Consider the following 27,891-nt stretch of genomic DNA (forward strand, 5'->3'; position numbering starts at 1 on the left):
CCTCCACTAGAGGGAGCTCACTACATACAGATTTATACAGCCACCACTAGAGGGAGGTCACTACATACAGATTTATACAGTCACCACTAGAGGGAGCTCACTACATACAGATTTATACAGCCACCACTAGAGGGAGCTCACTACATACAGATTTATACAGCCACCACTAGAGGGAGGTCACTACATACAGATTTATACAGTCACCACTAGAGGGAGCTCACTACATACAGATTTATACAGTCACCACTAGAGGGAGGTCACTACATACAGATTATACAGCCACCACTAGAGGAGCTCACTACATACAGATTTATACAGCCACCACTAGAGGGAGCTCACTACATACAGATTTATACAGCCACCACTAGAGGGAGCTCACTACATACAGATTTATACAGACACCACTAGAGGGAGCTCACTACATACAGATTTATACAGCCACCACTAGAGGGAGCTCACTACATACAGATTTATACAGTCACCACTAGAGGGAGCTCACTACATACAGATTTATACAGCCACCACTAGAGGGAGCACACTACATACAGATTTATACAGACACCACTAGAGGGAGCTCACTACATACAGATTTATACATCCACCACTAGAGGGAGCTCACTACATACAGATTTATACAGCCACCACTAGAGGGAGCTCACTACATACAGATTTATACAGCCACCACTAGAGGGAGCTCACTACATACAGATTATACAGTCCACACTAGAGGGAGCTCCCTACATACAGATTTATACAGCCACCACTAGAGGGAGCTCACTACATACAGATTTATACAGCCACCACTAGAGGGAGCTCACTACATACAGATTTATACAGCCACCACTAGAGGGAGCTCACTACATACAGATTTATACAGTCACCACTAGAAGTAGTTCACTACATACAGATTTATACAGCCACCACTAGAGGGAGCTCACTACATACAGATTTATACAGTCACCACTAGAGGGAGCTCACTACATACAGATTTATACAGCCACCACTAGAGGGAGCTCACTATATACAGATTTATACAGCCACCACTAGAGGGAGATCACTACATACAGATTTATACAGCCACCACTAGAGGGAGTTCACTACATACAGATTTATACAGCCACCACTAGAGGGAGCTCACTACATACAGATTTATACAGTCACCACTAGAGGGAGCTCACTACATACAGATTTATGCAGCCACCACTAGAGGGAGCTCACTATATACATATTTATACAGTCACCACTAGAGGGAGCTCACTACATACAGATGTATACAGCCTCCACTAGAGGGAGCTCACTACATACAGATTTATACAGTCACCACTAGTGGGAGCTCACTACATACAGATTTATACAGTCACCACTAGAGGGAGCTCACTACATACAGATTTATACAGCCACCACTAGAGGGAGGTCACTACATACAGATTTATACAACCACCACTAGAGGGAGCTCACTACATACAGATTTATACAGCCACCACTAGAGGGAGCTCACTACATACAGATATATACAGCCACCACTAGAGGGAGCTCACTACATACAGATTTATACAGCCTCCACTAGAGGGAGCTCACTACATACAGATTTATACAACCACCACTAGAGGAAGCTCACTACATACAGATTTATACAGCCTCCACTAGAGGGAGCTCACTACATACAGATTTATACAGCCACCACTAGAGGGAGCTCACTACATACAGATTTATACAGCCACCATTAGAGGGAGCTCACTACATACAGATTTATACAGCCACCACTAGAGGGAGCTCACTACATACAGATTTATACAGTCACCACTAGGGGGAGCTCACTACATACAGACACTACATACAGATTTATACAGTCACCACTAGGGGGAGCTCACTACATACAGATTTATACAGACACCACTAGGGGGAGATCACTACATACAGATTTATACAGTCACCACTAGAGGGAGCTCACTACATACAGATTTATACAGCCACCACTAGAGGGAGTTCACTACATACAGATTTATACAGTCACCACTAGAGGGGGCTCACTACATACAGATTTATACAGCCACCACTAGAGGGAGCTCACTACATACAGATTTATACAGCCACCACTAGAGGGAGCTCACTACATACAGATTTATACAGCCACCACTAGGGGGAGCTCACTACATACAGATTTATACAGCCACCACTAGAGGGAGCTCACTACATACAGATTTATACAGCCACCACTAGAGGGAGCTCACTACATACAGATTTATATAGTCACCACTAGGGGGAGCTCACTACATACAGATTTATACAGCCTCCACTAGAGGGCGCTCACTACATAAGATTTATACAGCCACCACTAGAGGGAGCTCACTACATACAGATTTATACAACCACCACTAGAGGGAGCTCACTACATACAGATTTATACAGCCACCACTAGAGGGAGCTCACTACATACAGATTTATACAGCCACCACTAGAGGGAGCTCACTACATACAGATTTATACAGCCACCACTAGAGGGAGCTCACTACATACATATTTATACAACCACCACTAGAGGGAGCTCACTACATACAGATTTATACAGCCACCACTAGAGGGAGCTCACTACATACAGATTTATACAACCACCACTAGAGGGAGCTCACTACATACAGATTTATACAGCCACCACTAGAGGGAGCTCACTACATACAGATTTATACAGTCACCACTAGAGGGAGCTCACTACATACAGATTTATACAGCCACCACTAGAGGGAGCTCACTACATACAGATTTATACAACCACCACTAGAGGGAGCTCACTACATACAGATTTATACAGCCTCCACTAGAGGGAGCTCACTACATACAGATTTAAACAGCCACCACTAGAGGGAGCTCACTACATACAGATTTATACAGCCACCACTAGAGGGAGCTCACTACATACAGATTTATACAGCCACCACTAGAGGGAGCTCACTACATACAGATTTATACAGCCACCACTAGAGGGAGCTCACTACATACAGATTTATACAGCCACCACTAGGGGGAGCTCACTACATACAGATTTATACAGCCACCACTAGAGGGAGCTCACTACATACAGATTTATACAGCCACCACTAGAGGGAGCTCACTACATACAGATTTATACAGCCTCCACTAGAGGGAGCTCACTACATACAGATTTATACAGCCACCACCAGGGGGAGCTCACTACATACAGATTTATACAGCCACCACTAGAGGGAGCTCACTACATACAGATTTATACAGCCACCACTAGAGGGAGCTCACTACATACAGATTTATATAGTCACCACTAGGGGGAGCTCACTACATACAGATTTATACAGCCTCCACTAGAGGGCGCTCACTACATAAGATTTATACAGCCACCACTAGAGGGAGCTCACTACATACAGATTTATACAACCACCACTAGAGGGAGCTCACTACATACAGATTTATACAGCCACCACTAGAGGGAGCTCACTACATACAGATTTATACAGCCACCACTAGAGGGAGCTCACTACATACAGATTTATACAGCCACCACTAGAGGGAGCTCACTACATACAGATTTATACAGCCACCACTAGAGGGAGCTCACTACACACAGATTTATACAACCACCACTAGAGGGAGCTCACTACATACAGATTTATACAGCCACCACTAGAGGGAGCTCACTACATACAGATTTATACAGTCACCACTAGAGGGAGCTCACTACATACAGATTTATACAGCCACCACTAGAGGGAGCTCACTACATACAGATTTATACAGCCACCACTAGAGGGAGCTCACTACATACAGATTTATACAACCACCACTAGAGGGAGCTCACTACATACAGATTTATACAGCCTCCACTAGAGGGAGCTCACTACATACAGATTTAAACAGCCACCACTAGAGGGAGCTCACTACATACAGATTTATACAGCCACCACTAGAGGGAGCTCACTACATACAGATTTATACAGCCACCACTAGAGGGAGCTCACTACATACAGATTTATACAGCCACCACTAGAGGGAGCTCACTACATACAGATTTATACAGCCTCCACTAGAGGGAGCTCACTACATACAGATTTATACAGCCACCACTAGAGGGAGCTCCCTACATACAGATTTATACAGCCACCACTAGAGGGAGCTCACTACATACAGATTTATACATCCACCACTAGAGGGAGCTCACTACATACAGATTTATACAGCCACCACTAGAGGGAGCTCACTACATACAGATTTATACAGCCACCACTAGGGGGAGCTCACTATATACAGATTTATACAGTCACCACTAGAGGGAGCTCACTACATACAGATTATACAGCCACCACTAGAGGGAGCTCACTACATACAGATTATACAGCCACCACTAGAGGGAGCTCACTACATACTGATTTATACAGCCACCACTAGAGGGAGATCACTACATACAGATTTATACAGTCACCACTAGGGGGAGCTCACTACATACAGATTTATACAGACACCACTAGGGGGAGATCACTACATACAGATTTATACAGTCACCACTAGAGGGAGCTCACTACATACAGATTTATACAGCCACCACCAGGGGGAGCTCACTACATACAGATTTATACAGCCACCACTAGAGGGAGCTCACTACATACAGATTTATACAGCCACCACTAGAGGGAGCTCACTACATACAGATTTATACAGCCACCACTAGAGGGAGGTCACTACATACAGATTTATACAGTCACCACTAGAGGGAGCTCACTACATACATATTTATACAGTCACCACTAGAGGGAGCTCACTACATACAGACTTATACAGTCACCACTAGAGGAAGCTCACTACATACAGATTATACAGCCACCACTAGAGGGAGCTCACTACATACAGATTTATACAGCCACCACTAGAGGGAGGTCACTACATACAGATTTATACAGTCACCACTAGAGGGAGCTCACTACATACAGATTTATACAGTCACCACTAGAGGGAGGTCACTACATACAGATTATACAGCCACCACTAGAGGAGCTCACTACATACAGATTTATACAGCCACCAGTAGAGGGAGCTCACTACATACAGATTTATACAGTCACCACTAGAGGGAGCTCACTACATACAGATTTATACAGCCACCACTAGAAGTAGTTCACTACATACAGATTTATACAGCCACCACTAGAGGGAGCTCACTACATACAGATTTATACAGTCACCACTAGAGGGAGCTCACTACATACAGATTTATACAGCCACCACTAGAGGGAGCTCACTATATACAGATTTATACAGCCACCACTAGAGGGAGATCACTACATACAGATTTATACAGCCACCACTAGAGGGAGTTCACTACATACAGATTTATACAGCCACCACTAGAGGGAGCTCACTACATACAGATTTATACAGTCACCACTAGAGGGAGCTCACTACATACAGATTTATGCAGCCACCACTAGAGGGAGCTCACTATATACATATTTATACAGTCACCACTAGAGGGAGCTCACTACATACAGATGTATACAGCCTCCACTAGAGGGAGCTCACTACATACAGATTTATACAGTCACCACTAGAAGTAGTTCACTACATACAGATTTATACAGCCACCACTAGAGGGAGCTCACTACATACAGATTTATACAGTCACCACTAGAGGGAGCTCACTACATACAGATTTATACAGCCACCACTAGAGGGAGCTCACTATATACAGATTTATACAGCCACCACTAGAGGGAGATCACTACATACAGATTTATACAGCCACCACTAGAGGGAGCTCACTACATACAGATTTATACAGTCAACACTAGAGGGAGCTCACTACATACAGATTTATACAGTCACCACTAGAGGGAGCTCACTACATACAGATTTATACAGTCACCACTAGAGGGAGCTCACTACATACAGATTTATGCAGCCACCACTAGAGGGAGCTCACTATATACATATTTATACAGTCACCACTAGAGGGAGCTCACTACATACAGATGTATACAGCCTCCACTAGAGGGAGCTCACTACATACAGATTTATACAGTCACCACTAGTGGGAGCTCACTACATACAGATTTATACAGTCACCACTAGAGGGAGCTCACTACATACAGATTTATACAGCCACCACTAGAGGGAGCTCACTACATACAGATTTATACAACCACCACTAGAGGGAGCTCACTACATACAGATTTATACAGCCACCACTAGAGGGAGCTCACTACATACAGATTTATACAGTCACCACTAGAGGGAGCTCACTACATACAGATTTATGCAGCCACCACTAGAGGGAGCTCACTATATACATATTTATACAGTCACCACTAGAGGGAGCTCACTACATACAGATTTATACAACCACCACTAGAGGGAGCTCACTACATACAGATTTATACAGCCACCACTAGAGGGAGCTCACTACATACAGATTTATACAGCCTCCACTAGAGGGAGCTCACTACATACAGATTTATACAGCCACCACTAGAGGGAGCTCACTACATACAGATTTATACAGCCTCCACTAGAGGGAGCTCACTACATACAGATTTATACAGTCACCACTAGAGGAAGCTCACTACACACAGATTTATACAGCCACCACTAGAGGGAGCTCACTACATACAGATTTATACAGCCACCACTAGAGGGAGCTCACTACATACAGATTTATACAACCACCACTAGAGGGAGCTCACTACATACAGATTTATACATTCACCACTAGAGGGAGCTCACTACATACAGATTTATACAGCCTCCACTAGAGGGAGCTCACTACATACAGATTTATACAACCACCACTAGAGGGAGCTCACTACATACAGATTTATACAGCCACCACTAGAGGGAGCTCACTACATACAGATTTATACAACCACCACTAGAGGGAGCTCACTACATACAGATTTATACAGCCACCACTAGAGGGAGCTCACTACATACAGATTTATACAGCCACCACTAGAGGGAGCTCACTACATACAGATTTATACAACCACCATTAGAGGGAGCTCACTACATACAGATTTATACAGTCACCACTAGAGGGAGCTCACTACATACAGATTTATACAGTCACCACTAGAGGGAGCTCACTACATACAGATTTATACAGTCACCACTAGAGGGAGCTCACTACATACAGATTTATACATCCACCACTAGAGGGAGCTCACTACATACAGATTTATACAGGCACCACTAGAGGGAGCTCACTACATACAGATTTATACAGTCACCACTAGAGGGAGCTCACTACATACAGATTTATACAGCCACCACTAGAGGGAGCTCACTACATACAGATTTATACAGTCAACACTAGAGGGAGCTCACTACATACAGATTTATGCAGCCACCACTAGAGGGAGCTCACTATATACATATTTATACAGTCACCACTAGAGGGAGCTCACTACATACAGATTTATACAGTCACCACTAGAGGGAGCTCACTACATACAGATTTATACAGTCACCACTAGAGGGAGCTCACTACATACAGATTTATACAGCCACCACTAGAGGGAGCTCACTACATACAGATTTATACAGGCACCACTAGAGGGAGCTCACTACATACAGATTTATACAGTCACCACTAGAGGGAGCTCACTATATACAGATTTATACAGCCACCACTAGAGGGAGCTCACTACATACAGATTTATACAGCCACCACTAGAGGGAGCTCACTACATACAGATTTATACAACCACCACTAGAGGGAGCTCACTACATACAGATTTATACAGCCACCACTAGAGGGAGCTCACTACATACAGATTTATACAGCCACCACTAGAGGGAGCTCACTACATACAGATTTATACTGCCACCACTAGAGGGAGCTCACTACATACATATTTATACAACCACCACTAGAGGGAGCTCACTACATACAGATTTATACAGCCACCACTAGAGGGAGCTCACTACATACAGATTTATACAACCACCACTAGAGGGAGCTCACTACATACAGATTTATACAGCCACCACTAGAGGGAGCTCACTACATACAGATTTATACAGTCAACACTAGAGGGAGCTCACTACATACAGATTTATGCAGCCACCACTAGAGGGAGCTCACTATATACATATTTATACAGTCACCACTAGAGGGAGCTCACTACATACAGATGTATACAGCCTCCACTAGAGGGAGCTCACTACATACAGATTTATACAGTCACCACTAGAAGTAGTTCACTACATACAGATTTATACAGCCACCACTAGAGGGAGCTCACTACATACAGATTTATACAGTCACCACTAGAGGGAGCTCACTACATACAGATTTATACAGCCACCACTAGAGGGAGCTCACTATATACAGATTTATACAGCCACCACTAGAGGGAGATCACTACATACAGATTTATACAGCCACCACTAGAGGGAGCTCACTACATACAGATTTATACAGTCAACACTAGAGGGAGCTCACTACATACAGATTTATACAGTCACCACTAGAGGGAGCTCACTACATACAGATTTATACAGTCACCACTAGAGGGAGCTCACTACATACAGATTTTTGCAGCCACCACTAGAGGGAGCTCACTATATACATATTTATACAGTCACCACTAGAGGGAGCTCACTACATACAGATGTATACAGCCTCCACTAGAGGGAGCTCACTACATACAGATTTATACAGTCACCACTAGTGGGAGCTCACTACATACAGATTTATACAGTCACCACTAGAGGGAGCTCACTACATACAGATTTATACAGCCACCACTAGAGGGAGCTCACTACATACAGATTTATACAACCACCACTAGAGGGAGCTCACTACATACAGATTTATACAGCCACCACTAGAGGGAGCTCACTACATACAGATTTATACAGTCACCACTAGAGGGAGCTCACTACATACAGATTTATGCAGCCACCACTAGAGGGAGCTCACTATATACATATTTATACAGTCACCACTAGAGGGAGCTCACTACATACAGATGTATACAGCCTCCACTAGAGGGAGCTCACTACATACAGATTTATACAGTCACCACTAGTGGGAGCTCACTACATACAGATTTATACAGTCACCACTAGAGGGAGCTCACTACATACAGATTTATACAGCCACCACTAGAGGGAGCTCACTACATACAGATTTATACAACCACCACTAGAGGGAGCTCACTACATACAGATTTATACAGCCACCACTAGAGGGAGATCACTACATACAGATTTATACAGCCACCACTAGAGGGAGCTCACTACATACAGATTTATACAGCCACCACTAGAGGGAGCTCACTACATACAGATTTATACAGCCTCCACTAGAGGGAGCTCACTACATACAGATTTATACAGCCACCACTAGAGGGAGCTCACTACATACAGATTTATACAGCCTCCACTAGAGGGAGCTCACTACATACAGATTTATACAGTCACCACTAGAGGAAGCTCACTACATACAGATTTATACAGCCACCACTAGAGGGAGCTCACTACATACAGATTTATACAGCCACCACTAGAGGGAGCTCACTACATACAGATTTATACAACCACCACTAGAGGGAGCTCACTACATACAGATTTATACATTCACCACTAGAGGGAGCTCACTACATACAGATTTATACAGCCTCCACTAGAGGGAGCTCACTACATACAGATTTATACAACCACCACTAGAGGGAGCTCACTACATACAGATTTATACAGCCACCACTAGAGGGAGCTCACTACATACAGATTTATACAACCACCACTAGAGGGAGCTCACTACATACAGATTTATACAGCCACCACTAGAGGGAGCTCACTACATACAGATTTATACAGCCACCACTAGAGGGAGCTCACTACATACAGATTTATACAGCCACCATTAGAGGGAGCTCACTACATACAGATTTATACAGTCACCACTAGAGGGAGCTCACTACATACAGATTTATACAGTCACCACTAGAGGGAGCTCACTACATACAGATTTATACAGTCACCACTAGAGGGAGCTCACTACATACAGATTTATACAGCCACCACTAGAGGGAGCTCACTACATACAGATTTATACAGCCACCACTAGAGGGAGCTCACTACATACAGATTTATACAACCACCACTAGAGGGAGCTCACTACATACAGATTTATACAGCCACCACTAGAGGGAGCTCACTACATACAGATTTATACAGCCACCACTAGAGGGAGCTCACTACATACAGATTTATACTGCCACCACTAGAGGGAGCTCACTACATACATATTTATACAACCACCACTAGAGGGAGCTCACTACATACAGATTTATACAGCCACCACTAGAGGGAGCTCACTACATACAGATTTATACAACCACCACTAGAGGGAGCTCACTACATACAGATTTATACAGCCACCACTAGAGGGAGCTCACTACATACAGATTTATACAGTCACCACTAGAGGGAGCTCACTACATACAGATTTATACAGCCACCACTAGAGGGAGCTCACTACATACAGATTTATACAACCACCACTAGAGGGAGCTCACTACATACAGATTTATACAGCCTCCACTAGAGGGAGCTCACTACATACAGATTTATACAGCCACCACTAGAGGGAGGTCACTACATACAGATTTATACAGTCACCACTAGAGGGAGCTCACTACATACAGATTTATACAGCCACCACTAGAGGGAGCTCACTACATACAGATTTATACAGCCACCACTAGAGGGAGGTCACTACATACAGATTTATACAGTCACCACTAGAGGGAGCTCACTACATACAGATTTATACAGTCACCACTAGAGGGAGGTCACTACATACAGATTATACAGCCACCACTAGAGGAGCTCACTACATACAGATTTATACAGCCACCACTAGAGGGAGCTCACTACATACAGATTTATACAGCCACCACTAGAGGGAGCTCACTACATACAGATTTATACAGACACCACTAGAGGGAGCTCACTACATACAGATTTATACAGCCACCACTAGAGGGAGCTCACTACATACAGATTTATACAGTCACCACTAGAGGGAGCTCACTACATACAGATTTATACAGCCACCACTAGAGGGAGCACACTACATACAGATTTATACAGACACCACTAGAGGGAGCTCACTACATACAGATTTATACATCCACCACTAGAGGGAGCTCACTACATACAGATTTATACAGCCACCACTAGAGGGAGCTCACTACATACAGATTTATACAGCCACCACTAGAGGGAGCTCACTACATACAGATTATACAGTCCACACTAGAGGGAGCTCCCTACATACAGATTTATACAGCCACCACTAGAGGGAGCTCACTACATACAGATTTATACAGCCACCACTAGAGGGAGCTCACTACATACAGATTTATACAGCCACCACTAGAGGGAGCTCACTACATACAGATTTATACAGTCACCACTAGAAGTAGTTCACTACATACAGATTTATACAGCCACCACTAAAGGGAGCTCACTACATACAGATTTATACAGTCACCACTAGAGGGAGCTCACTACATACAGATTTATACAGCCACCACTAGAGGGAGCTCACTATATACAGATTTATACAGCCACCACTAGAGGGAGATCACTACATACAGATTTATACAGCCACCACTAGAGGGAGTTCACTACATACAGATTTATACAGCCACCACTAGAGGGAGCTCACTACATATAGATTTATACAGTCACCACTAGAGGGAGCTCACTACATACAGATTTATGCAGCCACCACTAGAGGGAGCTCACTATATACATATTTATACAGTCACCACTAGAGGGAGCTCACTACATACAGATGTATACAGCCTCCACTAGAGGGAGCTCACTACATACAGATTTATACAGTCACCACTAGTGGGAGCTCACTACATACAGATTTATACAGTCACCACTAGAGGGAGCTCACTACATACAGATTTATACAGCCACCACTAGAGGGAGCTCACTACATACAGATTTATACAACCACCACTAGAGGGAGCTCACTACATACAGATTTATACAGCCACCACTAGAGGGAGCTCACTACATACAGATATATACAGCCACCACTAGAGGGAGCTCACTACATACAGATTTATACAGCCTCCACTAGAGGGAGCTCACTACATACAGATTTATACAACCACCACTAGAGGAAGCTCACTACATACAGATTTATACAGCCTCCACTAGAGGGAGCTCACTACATACAGATTTATACAGCCACCACTAGAGGGAGCTTACTACATACAGATTTATACAGCCACCACTAGAGGGAGCTCACTACATACAGATTTATACAGTCACCACTAGAGGGAGCTCACTACATACAGATTTATACAGCCACCACTAGAGGGAGCTCACTACATACAGATTTATACAGCCACCATTAGAGGGAGCTCACTACATACAGATTTATACAGCCACCACTAGAGGGAGCTCACTACATACAGATTTATACAGTCACCACTAGGGGGAGCTCACTACATACAGACACTACATACAGATTTATACAGTCACCACTAGGGGGAGCTCACTACATACAGATTTATACAGACACCACTAGGGGGAGATCACTACATACAGATTTATACAGTCACCACTAGAGGGAGCTCACTACATACAGATTTATACAGCCACCACTAGAGGGAGTTCACTACATACAGATTTATACAGTCACCACTAGAGGGGGCTCACTACATACAGATTTATACAGCCACCACTAGAGGGAGCTCACTACATACAGATTTATACAGCCACCACTAGAGGGAGCTCACTACATACAGATTTATACAGCCACCACTAGGGGGAGCTCACTACATACAGATTTATACAGCCACCACTAGAGGGAGCTCACTACATACAGATTTATACAGCCACCACTAGAGGGAGCTCACTACATACAGATTTATATAGTCACCACTAGGGGGAGCTCACTACATACAGATTTATACAGCCTCCACTAGAGGGCGCTCACTACATAAGATTTATACAGCCACCACTAGAGGGAGCTCACTACATACAGATTTATACAACCACCACTAGAGGGAGCTCACTACATACAGATTTATACAGCCACCACTAGAGGGAGCTCACTACATACAGATTTATACAGCCACCACTAGAGGGAGCTCACTACATACAGATTTATACAGCCACCACTAGAGGGAGCTCACTACATACATATTTATACAACCACCACTAGAGGGAGCTCACTACATACAGATTTATACAGCCACCACTAGAGGGAGCTCACTACATACAGATTTATACAACCACCACTAGAGGGAGCTCACTACATACAGATTTATACAGCCACCACTAGAGGGAGCTCACTACATACAGATTTATACAGTCACCACTAGAGGGAGCTCACTACATACAGATTTATACAGCCACCACTAGAGGGAGCTCACTACATACAGATTTATACAACCACCACTAGAGGGAGCTCACTACATACAGATTTATACAGCCTCCACTAGAGGGAGCTCACTACATACAGATTTAAACAGCCACCACTAGAGGGAGCTCACTACATACAGATTTATACAGCCACCACTAGAGGGAGCTCACTACATACAGATTTATACAGCCACCACTAGAGGGAGCTCACTACATACAGATTTATACAGCCACCACTAGAGGGAGCTCACTACATACAGATTTATACAGCCACCACTAGGGGGAGCTCACTACATACAGATTTATACAGCCACCACTAGAGGGAGCTCACTACATACAGATTTATACAGCCACCACTAGAGGGAGCTCACTACATACAGATTTATACAGCCTCCACTAGAGGGAGCTCACTACATACAGATTTATACAGCCACCACCAGGGGGAGCTCACTACATACAGATTTATACAGCCACCACTAGAGGGAGCTCACTACATACAGATTTATACAGCCACCACTAGAGGGAGCTCACTACATACAGATTTATATAGTCACCACTAGGGGGAGCTCACTACATACAGATTTATACAGCCTCCACTAGAGGGCGCTCACTACATAAGATTTATACAGCCACCACTAGAGGGAGCTCACTACATACAGATTTATACAACCACCACTAGAGGGAGCTCACTACATACAGATTTATACAGCCACCACTAGAGGGAGCTCACTACATACAGATTTATACAGCCACCACTAGAGGGAGCTCACTACATACAGATTTATACAGCCACCACTAGAGGGAGCTCACTACATACAGATTTATACAGCCACCACTAGAGGGAGCTCACTACATACAGATTTATACAACCACCACTAGAGGGAGCTCACTACATACAGATTTATACAGCCACCACTAGAGGGAGCTCACTACATACAGATTTATACAGTCACCACTAGAGGGAGCTCACTACATACAGATTTATACAGCCACCACTAGAGGGAGCTCACTACATACAGATTTATACAGCCACCACTAGAGGGAGCTCACTACATACAGATTTATACAACCACCACTAGAGGGAGCTCACTACATACAGATTTATACAGCCTCCACTAGAGGGAGCTCACTACATACAGATTTAAACAGCCACCACTAGAGGGAGCTCACTACATACAGATTTATACAGCCACCACTAGAGGGAGCTCACTACATACAGATTTATACAGCCACCACTAGAGGGAGCTCACTACATACAGATTTATACAGCCACCACTAGAGGGAGCTCACTACATACAGATTTATACAGCCTCCACTAGAGGGAGCTCACTACATACAGATTTATACAGCCACCACTAGAGGGAGCTCCCTACATACAGATTTATACAGCCACCACTAGAGGGAGCTCACTACATACAGATTTATACATCCACCACTAGAGGGAGCTCACTACATACAGATTTATACAGCCACCACTAGAGGGAGCTCACTACATACAGATTTATACAGCCACCACTAGGGGGAGCTCACTATATACAGATTTATACAGTCACCACTAGAGGGAGCTCACTACATACAGATTATACAGCCACCACTAGAGGGAGCTCACTACATACAGATTATACAGCCACCACTAGAGGGAGCTCACTACATACTGATTTATACAGCCACCACTAGAGGGAGATCACTACATACAGATTTATACAGTCACCACTAGGGGGAGCTCACTACATACAGATTTATACAGACACCACTAGGGGGAGATCACTACATACAGATTTATACAGTCACCACTAGAGGGAGCTCACTACATACAGATTTATACAGCCACCACCAGGGGGAGCTCACTACATACAGATTTATACAGCCACCACTAGAGGGAGCTCACTACATACAGATTTATACAGCCACCACTAGAGGGAGCTCACTACATACAGATTTATACAGCCACCACTAGAGGGAGGTCACTACATACAGATTTATACAGTCACCACTAGAGGGAGCTCACTACATACATATTTATACAGTCACCACTAGAGGGAGCTCACTACATACAGACTTATACAGTCACCACTAGAGGAAGCTCACTACATACAGATTATACAGCCACCACTAGAGGGAGCTCACTACATACAGATTTATACAGCCACCACTAGAGGGAGGTCACTACATACAGATTTATACAGTCACCACTAGAGGGAGCTCACTACATACAGATTTATACAGTCACCACTAGAGGGAGGTCACTACATACAGATTATACAGCCACCACTAGAGGAGCTCACTACATACAGATTTATACAGCCACCACTAGAGGGAGCTCACTACATACAGATTTATACAGTCACCACTAGAGGGAGCTCACTACATACAGATTTATACAGCCACCACTAGAAGTAGTTCACTACATACAGATTTATACAGCCACCACTAGAGGGAGCTCACTACATACAGATTTATACAGTCACCACTAGAGGGAGCTCACTACATACAGATTTATACAGCCACCACTAGAGGGAGCTCACTATATACAGATTTATACAGCCACCACTAGAGGGAGATCACTACATACAGATTTATACAGCCACCACTAGAGGGAGTTCACTACATACAGATTTATACAGCCACCACTAGAGGGAGCTCACTACATACAGATTTATACAGTCACCACTAGAGGGAGCTCACTACATACAGATTTATGCAGCCACCACTAGAGGGAGCTCACTATATACATATTTATACAGTCACCACTAGAGGGAGCTCACTACATACAGATGTATACAGCCTCCACTAGAGGGAGCTCACTACATACAGATTTATACAGTCACCACTAGAAGTAGTTCACTACATACAGATTTATACAGCCACCACTAGAGGGAGCTCACTACATACAGATTTATACAGTCACCACTAGAGGGAGCTCACTACATACAGATTTATACAGCCACCACTAGAGGGAGCTCACTATATACAGATTTATACAGCCACCACTAGAGGGAGATCACTACATACAGATTTATACAGCCACCACTAGAGGGAGCTCACTACATACAGATTTATACAGTCAACACTAGAGGGAGCTCACTACATACAGATTTATACAGTCACCACTAGAGGGAGCTCACTACATACAGATTTATACAGTCACCACTAGAGGGAGCTCACTACATACAGATTTATGCAGCCACCACTAGAGGGAGCTCACTATATACATATTTATACAGTCACCACTAGAGGGAGCTCACTACATACAGATGTATACAGCCTCCACTAGAGGGAGCTCACTACATACAGATTTATACAGTCACCACTAGTGGGAGCTCACTACATACAGATTTATACAGTCACCACTAGAGGGAGCTCACTACATACAGATTTATACAGCCACCACTAGAGGGAGCTCACTACATACAGATTTATACAACCACCACTAGAGGGAGCTCACTACATACAGATTTATACAGCCACCACTAGAGGGAGCTCACTACATACAGATTTATACAGTCACCACTAGAGGGAGCTCACTACATACAGATTTATGCAGCCACCACTAGAGGGAGCTCACTATATACATATTTATACAGTCACCACTAGAGGGAGCTCACTACATACAGATGTATACAGCCTCCACTAGAGGGAGCTCACTACATACAGATTTATACAGTCACCACTAGTGGGAGCTCACTACATACAGATTTATACAGTCACCACTAGAGGGAGCTCACTACATACAGATTTATACAGCCACCACTAGAGGGAGCTCACTACATACAGATTTATACAACCACCACTAGAGGGAGCTCACTACATACAGATTTATACAGCCACCACTAGAGGGAGCTCACTACATACAGATTTATACAGCCACCACTAGAGGGAGCTCACTACATACAGATTTATACAGCCACCACTAGAGGGAGCTCACTACATACAGATTTATACAGCCTCCACTAGAGGGAGCTCACTACATACAGATTTATACAGCCACCACTAGAGGGAGCTCACTACATACAGATTTATACAGCCTCCACTAGAGGGAGCTCACTACATACAGATTTATACAGTCACCACTAGAGGAAGCTCACTACATACAGATTTATACAGCCACCACTAGAGGGAGCTCACTACATACAGATTTATACAGCCACCACTAGAGGGAGCTCACTACATACAGATTTATACAACCACCACTAGAGGGAGCTCACTACATACAGATTTATACATTCACCACTAGAGGGAGCTCACTACATACAGATTTATACAGCCTCCACTAGAGGGAGCTCACTACATACAGATTTATACAACCACCACTAGAGGGAGCTCACTACATACAGATTTATACAGCCACCACTAGAGGGAGCTCACTACATACAGATTTATACAACCACCACTAGAGGGAGCTCACTACATACAGATTTATACAGCCACCACTAGAGGGAGCTCACTACATACAGATTTATACAGCCACCACTAGAGGGAGCTCACTACATACAGATTTATACAGCCACCATTAGAGGGAGCTCACTACATACAGATTTATACAGTCACCACTAGAGGGAGCTCACTACATACAGATTTATACAGTCACCACTAGAGGGAGCTCACTACATACAGATTTATACAGTCACCACTAGAGGGAGCTCACTACATACAGATTTATACAGCCACCACTAGAGGGAGCTCACTACATACAGATTTATACAGCCACCACTAGAGGGAGCTCACTACATACAGATTTATACAGCCTCCACTAGAGGGAGCTCTCTACATACAGATTTATACAGTCACCACTAGGGGGAGCTCACTACATACAGATTTATACAGTCACCACTAGGGGGAGGTCACTACATACAGATTTATACAGACACCACTAGGGGGAGATCACTACATACAGATTTATACAGTCACCACTAGAGGGAGCTCACTACATACAGATTTATACAGCCACCACCAGGGGGAGCTCACTACATACAGATTTATACATCCACCACTAGAGGGAGGTCACTACATACAGATTTATACAGCCACCACTAGGGGGAGCTCACTACATACAGATTTATACAGCCACCACTAGGGGGAGCTCACTACATACAGATTTATACAGTCACCACTAGGGGGAGCTCACTACATACAGATTTATACAGTCACCACTAGGGGGAGATCACTACATACAGATTTATACAGTCACCACTAGAGGGAGCTCACTACATACAGATTTATACAGCCACCACTAGAGGGAGCTCACTACATACAGATTTATACAGTCACCACTAGAGGGGGCTCACTACATACAGATTTATACAGCCACCACTAGAGGGAGCTCACTACATACAGATTTATACAGCCACCACTAGAGGGAGCTCACTACATACAGATTTATACAGCCACCACTAGGGGGAGCTCACTACATACAGATTTATACAGCCACCACTAGAGGGAGCTCACTACATACAGATTTATACAGCCACCACTAGAGGGAGGTCACTACATACAGATTTATACAGCCTCCACTAGAGGGAGCTCACTACATACAGATTTATACAGCCACCACCAGGGGGAGCTCACTACATACAGATTTATACAGCCACCACTAGAGGGAGCTCACTACATACAGATTTATACAGCCACCACTAGAGGGAGCTCACTACATACAGATTTATACACCCACCACTAGGGGGAGCTCACTACACACAGATTTATACAGTCACCACTAGAGGGAGCTCACTACATACAGATTTATACAGCCACCACTAGGGGGAGCTCACTACATACAGATTTATACAGTCACCACTAGAGGGAGCTCACTACATACAGATTTATACAGCCACCACTGGGGGGAGCTCACTACATACAGATTTATACAGCCACCACTAGAGGGAGCTCACTACATACAGAATTATACAGCCACCACTAGAGGGAGCTCACTACATACAGATTTATACAGCCTCCACTAGGGGGAGCTCACTACATACAGATTTATACAGTCACCACTAGGGGGAGCTCACTACATACAGATTTATACAGACACCACTAGGGGGAGATCACTACATACAGATTTATACAGTCACCACTAGAGGGAGCTCACTACATACAGATTTATACAGCCACCACTAGGGGGAGCTCACTACATACAGATTTATACAGTCACCACTAGAGGGGGCTCACTACATACAGATTTATACAGCCACCACTAGAGGGAGCTCACTACATACAGATTTATACAGCCACCACTAGGGGGAGCTCACTACATACAGATTTATACAGCCACCACTAGAGGGAGCTCACTACATACAGATTTATACAGCCTCCACTAGAGGGAGCTCACTACATACAGATTTATACAGCCACCACCAGGGGGAGCTCACTACATACAGATTTATGCAGCCACCACTAGAGGGAGCTCACTACATACAGATTTATACAGCCACCACTAGAGGGAGCTCACTACATACAGATTTATACAGCCACCACTGGGGGGAGCTCACTACATACAGATTTATACAGCCACCACTAGAGGGAGCTCACTACATACAGAATTATACAGCCACCACTAGAGGGAGCTCACTACATACAGATTTATACAGCCACCACTAGAGGGAGCTCACTACATACAGAGTTATACAGCCACCACTAGAGGGAGCTCACTCCATACAGATTATACAGCCACCACTAGAGGGAGCTCACTACATACAGATTTATACAGCCACCACTAGAGGGATCTCACTACATACAGATTTATACAGCCACCACTAGAGGGAGATCACTACATACAGATTATATAGCCACCACTAGAGGGAGCTCACTACATACAGATTTATACAGCCTCCACTAGAGGGAGCTCACTACATACAGATTTATACAGTCACCACTAGGGGGAGCTCACTACATACAGATTTATACAGACACCACTAGGGGGAGATCACTACATACAGATTTATACAGTCACCACTAGAGGGAGCTCACTACATACAGATTTATACAGCCACCACTAGAGGGAGCTCACTATATACAGATTTATACAGTCACCACTAGAGGGAGCTCACTACATACAGATTTATACAGCCACCACTAGAGGGAGCTAACTACATACAGATTTATACAGTCACCACTAGAGGGAGCTCACTACATACAGATTTATACAGCCACCACTAGAGGGAGCTCACTACATACAGATTTATACAGCCACCACCAGGGGGAGCTCACTACATACAGATTTATACAGCCACCACTAGAGGGAGCTCACTACATACAGATTTATACAGCCACCACTAGAGGGAGCTCACTACATACAGATTTATACAGCCACCACTAGAGGGAGCTCACTACATACAGATTTATACAGTCACCACTAGGGGGAGATCACTACATACAGATTATATAGCCACCACTAGAGGGAGCTTACTACATACAGATTTATACAGCCACCACTAATGGGAGCTCACTATATACAGATTTATACAGTCACCACTAGGGGGAGCTCACTACATACAGATTATACAGCCACCACTAGAGGGAGGTCACTACATACAGATTTATACATCCACCACTAGAGGGAGCTCACTACATACAGAGTTATACAACCACCACTAGAGGGAGATCACTACATACAGATTTATACAGTCACCACTAGAGGGAGCTCACTACATACAGATTTATACAGCCACCACTAGAGGGAGCTCACTACATACAGATTTATACAGTCACCACTAGAGGGAGCTCACTACATACAGATTTATACAGCCACCACTAGAGGGAGCTCACTACATACAGATTTATACAGTCACCACTAGAGGGAGCTCACTACATACAGATTTATACAGTCACCACTAGGGGGATCATACTTGATGCCTGTATGACAGGAAGCATATGAAATCCACCTTAAACAATAAAAATTTTAATGCTGAACATACGACACATGACCGTACCATTTGCCTTCCAGTTTAGTGTTTCTTCTGCCGATCTTAGGCGGATGTCAATGTCCCTGAGCTGTCCTTCCACCAGGGGGAACTCCACCTCCAGGATGGTGCTGATCACCTTGTTGTACCAGGTGGTGGTCAGTTCCAGGTTTGCCCTGTACTGTCTGTAGGACTCCTTGGTGGAGAAGATGTCCTCGGCCTCCTTGGGGATGGTTGCCATGTTAAGATTTTGGAGGTATTTCACTTCCCGGAGCACGGACACCAGCTGTGAACCAGCAATATTCAGTCACTGTCCCCCACTGTCTTGGACACTGGCTGCAGATATGGAGCCCCCAAGTAATATGGATGGGCTTTAAAGGGGTACACTATCATACATTCTCTCTTACCTGGGGGTCAAAATTGACGTTTATGAGCTTGGAGCCCTGATCTCGTGTAATGAGAGGTCGCATGAGGTTGTACTGGGATTTCTCTGATACGGTGCGGCACCATTCTTCATACAGCTTCTCTATATACCTGGGAACATGGAGACATGGGGATATCAGCCAGGGGGCGACACTGTAAACATATATACTGATTACTGTGGCGGAGTCACTCCCTTCCCATATTGTCTACTGGGATCTAATGTGGTCTGAAATACTCTGTGCTGTTGGAAGTCATGCTCTTACCATTTCGTTACCATCCTCCTACTTGGCTTGCAGCCACAACCACTAGTGAGTGATTTCCTCCATGTCACAATGGAAGCAGGCGGACAGCGGAGGATTGGTGGCCCACTGTTGGTGGCTGCAATCTGCCACTTACAATGTTACCTGAAGTGTAACGCTTCACGCTATGTGGGGGGCACTGAGGGGGCATCATAATTTGTGAGGGGCATCATACTGTATGGAGGCCACTGAAGAAACATCATACTGTGAGGGGGCATCATACTGTGTGGGGAGCACTGAGGGGGCATTATACTGTGTGGGTGACACTAAGTGAACATCATACTGTAAGGGTTCACTGACGGGGCATCATACTGTGAGGGGGCACTGAGGGGCATTATACTGTGAGGGGGCACAGAGGGGGCATCATACTGTGAGGGGGTCACTAAGGGGCATCATACTGTGAGAGGGCACAGAGGGTGCATCATACTGTGAGGGGGGCACAGAGAGTGAATCATACTGTATGGGGGCCATCATATTGTGAGGGGCCTCTGAGGGGGTTTCATACAATGTGGGGGCACTGAGGGGGAATCATACTGTGTGGGGGACCACTGAGGGGGCATCATATTGTAATATTGTGAGGGGCACAAAGGGGCCATTATACTGTGTGGGGGGCTGCTACAGGGACATCATACTGAGTGGGAGACATTGGAGCATCATACTGTGTGGGGGCACAAAGGGGGCATCATACTGTATGGGGCCACTGAGGGAGCATCATATTGTGAGGGGCACAGAGGGGGCATCATACTGTGTGGGGGACATTGAGGGAACATCATACTGTGAGGGGACACAGATGTGGCATCATACTGTGCGGGGGCACAGAGGGGACATCATAATGTGTGGGGGACATTGAGGGAACATCATACAGTGAGGGGGCACAGAGGGGGAATCATACTGTGTGGGGACAAGTGAAGGACCATCATACAGTGAGGGGGTATGATACTGTGAGGGGGCACAGAGGGGGAATCATACTGTGTGGGGACAAGTGAAGGACCATCATACAGTGAGGGGGTATGATACTGTGAGGGGGCACAGAGGGGGTATCATATTGTGTGGGGGCCACTGATGGAGCATCATACTGTGTGGGGGCACTGAAGGAACATCATACTGTGAGGGGGCACAGAGGGGGTATCATACTGTGTGGGGGGCCACTGAAGGGGCATCATACTGTGTGGGGGGCCTCTGAGAGGGCATCACACAGTGAAGTGGGACAGAGGGAGTATCATATCATAAGGGGGCCACTGAGGTTTTATCACCCTGTGTGGGGGCATCACACTATGAGGGGGCACGGAGGAGGCATAATACTATGTGGGGGCACAGAGGGGGTATCATAGTGTGTGGGGGCACTAAGGGGGGCATGATACTGTGAGGGGCACTGAGTGGGCATCATACAATTTGTGTGGTAATAGGGGCATATCCTACTGTTTCAGGATAGAGATAGATAGATAGAGGGATAGATAGATAGATATATAGATAGATAGATAGATAGATAGATAGATAGAGGGATAGATAGATATATAGATAGAGGGATATATAGATAGATAGATAGATAGATAGATAGATAGATATATAGATAGATAGATAGATAGATAGATAGAGGGATAGATAGATAGATAGATAGATAGAGGGATATATAGATAGATAGATAGATAGATAGATAGATAGATAGATAGATAGAGGGATAGATAGATATATAGATAGAGGGATAGATAGATAGATAGATAGATAGATAGAGGGATAGAGATAGATAGATAGATAGATAGATAGATAGATAGATAGATAGATAGATAGAGGGATAGATAGAGGGATAGATAGATAGATAGATAGAGGGATAGATAGATAGATAGATAGATAGATAGATAGAGGGATAGAGATAGATAGATAGATAGATAGATAGATAGAGGGATAGATAGAGGGATAGATAGAGGGATAGATAGATAGATAGATAGATAGAGGGATAGATAGATAGATAGCTAGATAGAGGGATAGATAGATAGATAGATAGATAGATAGATAGATAGAGGGATAGATAGATAGATAGATAGATAGATAGATAGATAGATAGATAGATAGATAGATAGAGGGATAGAGATAGATAGATAGATAGATAGATAGATAGATAGATAGATAGATAGATAGATAGAGGGATAGATAGAGGGATAGATAGAGGGATAGATAGATAGATAGATAGATAGAGGGATAGATAGATAGATAGCTAGATAGAGGGATAGATAGATAGATAGATAGATAGATAGAGGGATAGATAGATAGATAGATAGATAGATAGATAGATAGATAGATAGATAGATAGAGGGATAGATAGAGGGATAGATAGATAGATAGATAGATAGATAGATAGATAGATAGAGGGATAGATAGATAGATAGATAGATAGATAGATAGATAGAGGGATAGATAGATAGATAGATAGATAGATAGATAGATAGATAGATAGATAATAGATAGATAGAGGGATAGATAGATAGAGGGATAGATAGATAATAGATAGATAGAGGGATAGATAGATAGAGGGATAGATAGATAATAGATAGATAGAGGGATAGATAGATAATAGATAGATAGATAGATAGATAGAGGGATAGATAAATAGATAGATAGAGGGATGGATAGATAGATAGATAGATAGAGGGATAGATAGAGGGATAGATAGATAGATAGATAGAGGGATAGATAGATAGAGGGATAGATAGATAGATAGATAGATAGATAGATAGATAGATAGATAGAGGGATAGATAGATAGATAGATAGATAGATAGATAGATAGATAGATAGATAGATAGATAGATAGATAGATAGATAGATGATAGAGACGCATATAGCACCGGGCAGTTAATTACACCCACTATGGACAGGACGGGTCTGTTTCCGCTCGTCCTGACATAGATCGGTACTTTTCGGGGGTGTCGGGGGCGGCAGTTATTGGCGTTGGTGTCGGCCATTGATCTGGAGCAGTAATTAAGATTTCTCCTCTCTGCTCGGAGCCCAATTAGCGCAGCTTTTCCATCAGGCGTCAGACTTCACACGAGTCTCCGGAGGACGCGGCCGCACTTTGTAGAGAACCAATTAAATCTGATAAACTGCGCTTTGTGCTTGCGTGTAAGGACGGAGCGGGCGATCCCCGGGGTACGCGGGCGCTCGGCTCGGCGATGACGAGGCCGCAGATCCGGCAGCAGATCCCGAGGAGCGGCCGATGGGCTGTATACAGAACTTACTGGACCAGAAGAGCCATCATCTCCTGGTACTTGTGCTTCATCCGTCCTCCTTCCTCGGACTCCATGCACCTGATGAAATAGGTCCGGTTACCCACATAATGCAGCACAAATCAAAGTGCGGCGATCGTCTGCAGCACCCAGTCCGATGAATGACAGCAGCATCTGCGACTTACGGGTGAGTGATCTGGTGGAAGTTTCCGTACGGGGTCTGCAGCCGCTCCCGCATTTCTTTAGCCCAGTTGAGATTCCCGGAGACGAGTGGCATGTTCTTACTTATCTGAGGATATCCTACAAGAAGGATGCAAAGCACACATGTATGACCATTGCTGAGCGTGCATGTGTATGACAGAGTACCAGTGGCGCTCACTGACCTTGCTCCGTCACCTCCAGCATGTGTTGGTCATAGATGGCTTTGGCGGCATCCAGATCCTCTTCAAACATGGCGATGAGGAGCGGGTACTTCTCAAACGCATCCTGTGCAATGATGGGTCGCTCCAGGAGGCTCCCGAACATGTCCAGCAACTGGGAGGGGAACCAGAACCAGAATGTAAGCAGACAGGAAACACTGGGGGAGTCCGACCCATGGGGCATCTGCGTACCCGAAACGCCTGCTCCAGGCTGGAGGTGTCATCAAAGGCGAGGCAGAACACCGTCCCCAGGCGCCGGTCCATCTCTTCAATACTCAGCTTGAAGCCCGAGACGTCGTCCTCAAATTCCTGAAGACGGAACAAAAGACAAGACGAGATATTTACTACAAGGAAGAAACAGCATGGTCTGGGGTGTGATTAATTTAGAGGCCTGGTCTGGGGTGTGATTAATTTAGAGGCCTGGTCTGGGGTGTGATTAATTTAGAGGCCTGATCTGGGGTCTGATTAATTTAAAGGCCTGGACTGGGGTGTGATTAATTTAAAGGCCTGGTCTGAGGTCTGATTAATTTAGAGGCCTGGACTGGGGTGTGATTAATTTAGAGGCCTGGTCTGAGGTCTGATTAATTTAGAGGCCTGGTCTGGGGTCTGATTAATTTAGAGGCCTGGTCTGGGGTCTGATTAATTTAGAGGCCTGGACTGGGGTGTGATTAATTTAGAGGCCTGGTCTGAGGTCTGATTAATTTAGAGGCCTGGTCTGGGGTCTGATTAATTTAGAGGCCTGGTCTGAGGTCTGATTAATTTAGAGGTCTGGTCTGAGGTTTGATTAATTTAGAGGCCTGGTCTGAGGTCTGATTAATTTAGAGGCCTGGTCTGGGGTCTGATTAATTTAGAGGCCTGGTCTGGGGTGTGATTAATTTAGAGGCCTGGTCTGGGGTCTGATTAATTTAGAGGCCTGGTCTGGGGTCTGATTAATTTAGAGGCCTGGTCTGGGGTGTGATTAATTTAGAGGCCTGGTCTGGGGTCTGATTAATTTAGAGGCCTGGTCTGGGGTCTGGTTAATTTAGAGGCCTGGTCTGGGGTCTGATTAATTTAGAGGCTTGGTCTGAGGTCTGATTAATTTAGAGGCCTGGACTGGGGTCTGATTAATTTAGAGGCCTGGTCTGAGGTCTGATTAATTTAGAGGCCTGGACTGGGGTCTGATTAATTTAGAGGCCTGGTCTGGGGTCTGATTAATTTAGAGGCCTGGTCTGAGGTCTGATTAATTTAGAGGCCTGGTCTGAGGTCTGATTAATTTAGAGGCCTGGTCTGAGGTTTGATTAATTTAGAGGCCTGCTCTGGGGTGTGATTAATTTAGAGGCCTGGTCTGGGGTGTGATTAATTTAGAGGCCTGGTCTGGGGTCTGATTAATTTAGAGGCCTAGTCTGGGGTCTGATTAATTTAGAGGCCTGGTCTGGGGTCTGATTAATTTAGACGCCTGGTCTGGGGTCTGGTTAATTTAGGGGCCTGGTCAGGGGTCTGATTAATTTAGACGCCTGGTCTGGGGTCTGGTTAATTTAAAGGCCTGGTCTGAGGTCTGATTAATTTAGAGGCCTGGTCTGGGGTCTGGTTAATTTAAAGGCCTGGTCTGAAGTTTGATTAATTTAGAGGCCTGGTCTGGGGTCTCATTAATTTAGAGGCCTGGTCTGGGGTCTCATTAATTTAGAGGCCTGGTCTGGGGTCTCATTAATTTAGAGGCCTGGTCTGGGGTCTGATTAATTTAGGGGCCTGGTCTGGGGTCTGATTAATTTAAGGGCCTGGTCTGGGGTCTGGTTAATTTAAAGGCCTGGTCTGAGGTCTGATTAATTTAGAGGCCTGGTCTGGGGTGTGATTAATTTAGAGGCCTGGTCTGGGGTCTGATTAATTTAAGGGCCTGGTCTGGGGTCTGGTTAATTTAAAGGCCTGGTCTGAGGTCTGATTAATTTAGAGGCCTGGTCTGGGGTGTGATTAATTTAGAGGCCTGGTCTGGGGTCTGATTAATTTAGAGGCCTGGTCTGGGGTCTGATTAATTTAGAGGCCTGGTCTGAGGTCTGATTAATTTAGAGGCCTGGACTGGGGTGTGATTAATTTAGAGGCCTGGTCTGGGGTCTGATTAATTTAGAGGCCTGGTCTGGGGTCTGATTAATTTAGACGCCTAGTCTGGGGTCTGATTAATTTAGAGGCCTGGTCTGGGGTCTGATTAATTTAGACACCTGGTCTGGGGTCTGGTTAATTTA

At 44.6% G+C, this 27,891-nt stretch overlaps 2 protein-coding genes across 2 annotated transcripts in view; one reads left to right on the forward strand and one right to left on the reverse strand.

Annotated features, from left to right (window-relative positions):
- Positions 1–27,891, reverse strand: part of DNAH9 (dynein axonemal heavy chain 9) — a 324,201-nt gene that overhangs the window by 249,412 nt on the left and 46,898 nt on the right. Inside the window, 6 exon segments of the mRNA XM_075351461.1 lie at positions 21,348–21,603; positions 21,725–21,851; positions 25,272–25,340; positions 25,445–25,559; positions 25,643–25,793; positions 25,871–25,987. Of these exon segments, the coding sequence (XP_075207576.1) occupies positions 21,348–21,603; positions 21,725–21,851; positions 25,272–25,340; positions 25,445–25,559; positions 25,643–25,793; positions 25,871–25,987 (835 nt within the window).
- Positions 25,362–27,891, forward strand: part of LOC142312501 (E3 ubiquitin/ISG15 ligase TRIM25-like) — a 61,872-nt gene continuing 59,342 nt past the window's right edge. Inside the window, exon 1 of the mRNA XM_075351460.1 lies at positions 25,362–25,446. The gene's annotated coding sequence lies outside the window, so the exon portion shown is untranslated. The remainder of the gene's footprint in view (positions 25,447–27,891) is intronic.

The sequence above is a fragment of the Anomaloglossus baeobatrachus genome, chromosome 5, assembly GCF_048569485.1.
Source record: "Anomaloglossus baeobatrachus isolate aAnoBae1 chromosome 5, aAnoBae1.hap1, whole genome shotgun sequence".
In the NCBI taxonomy this organism is placed as follows: domain Eukaryota; kingdom Metazoa; phylum Chordata; class Amphibia; order Anura; family Aromobatidae; genus Anomaloglossus; species Anomaloglossus baeobatrachus.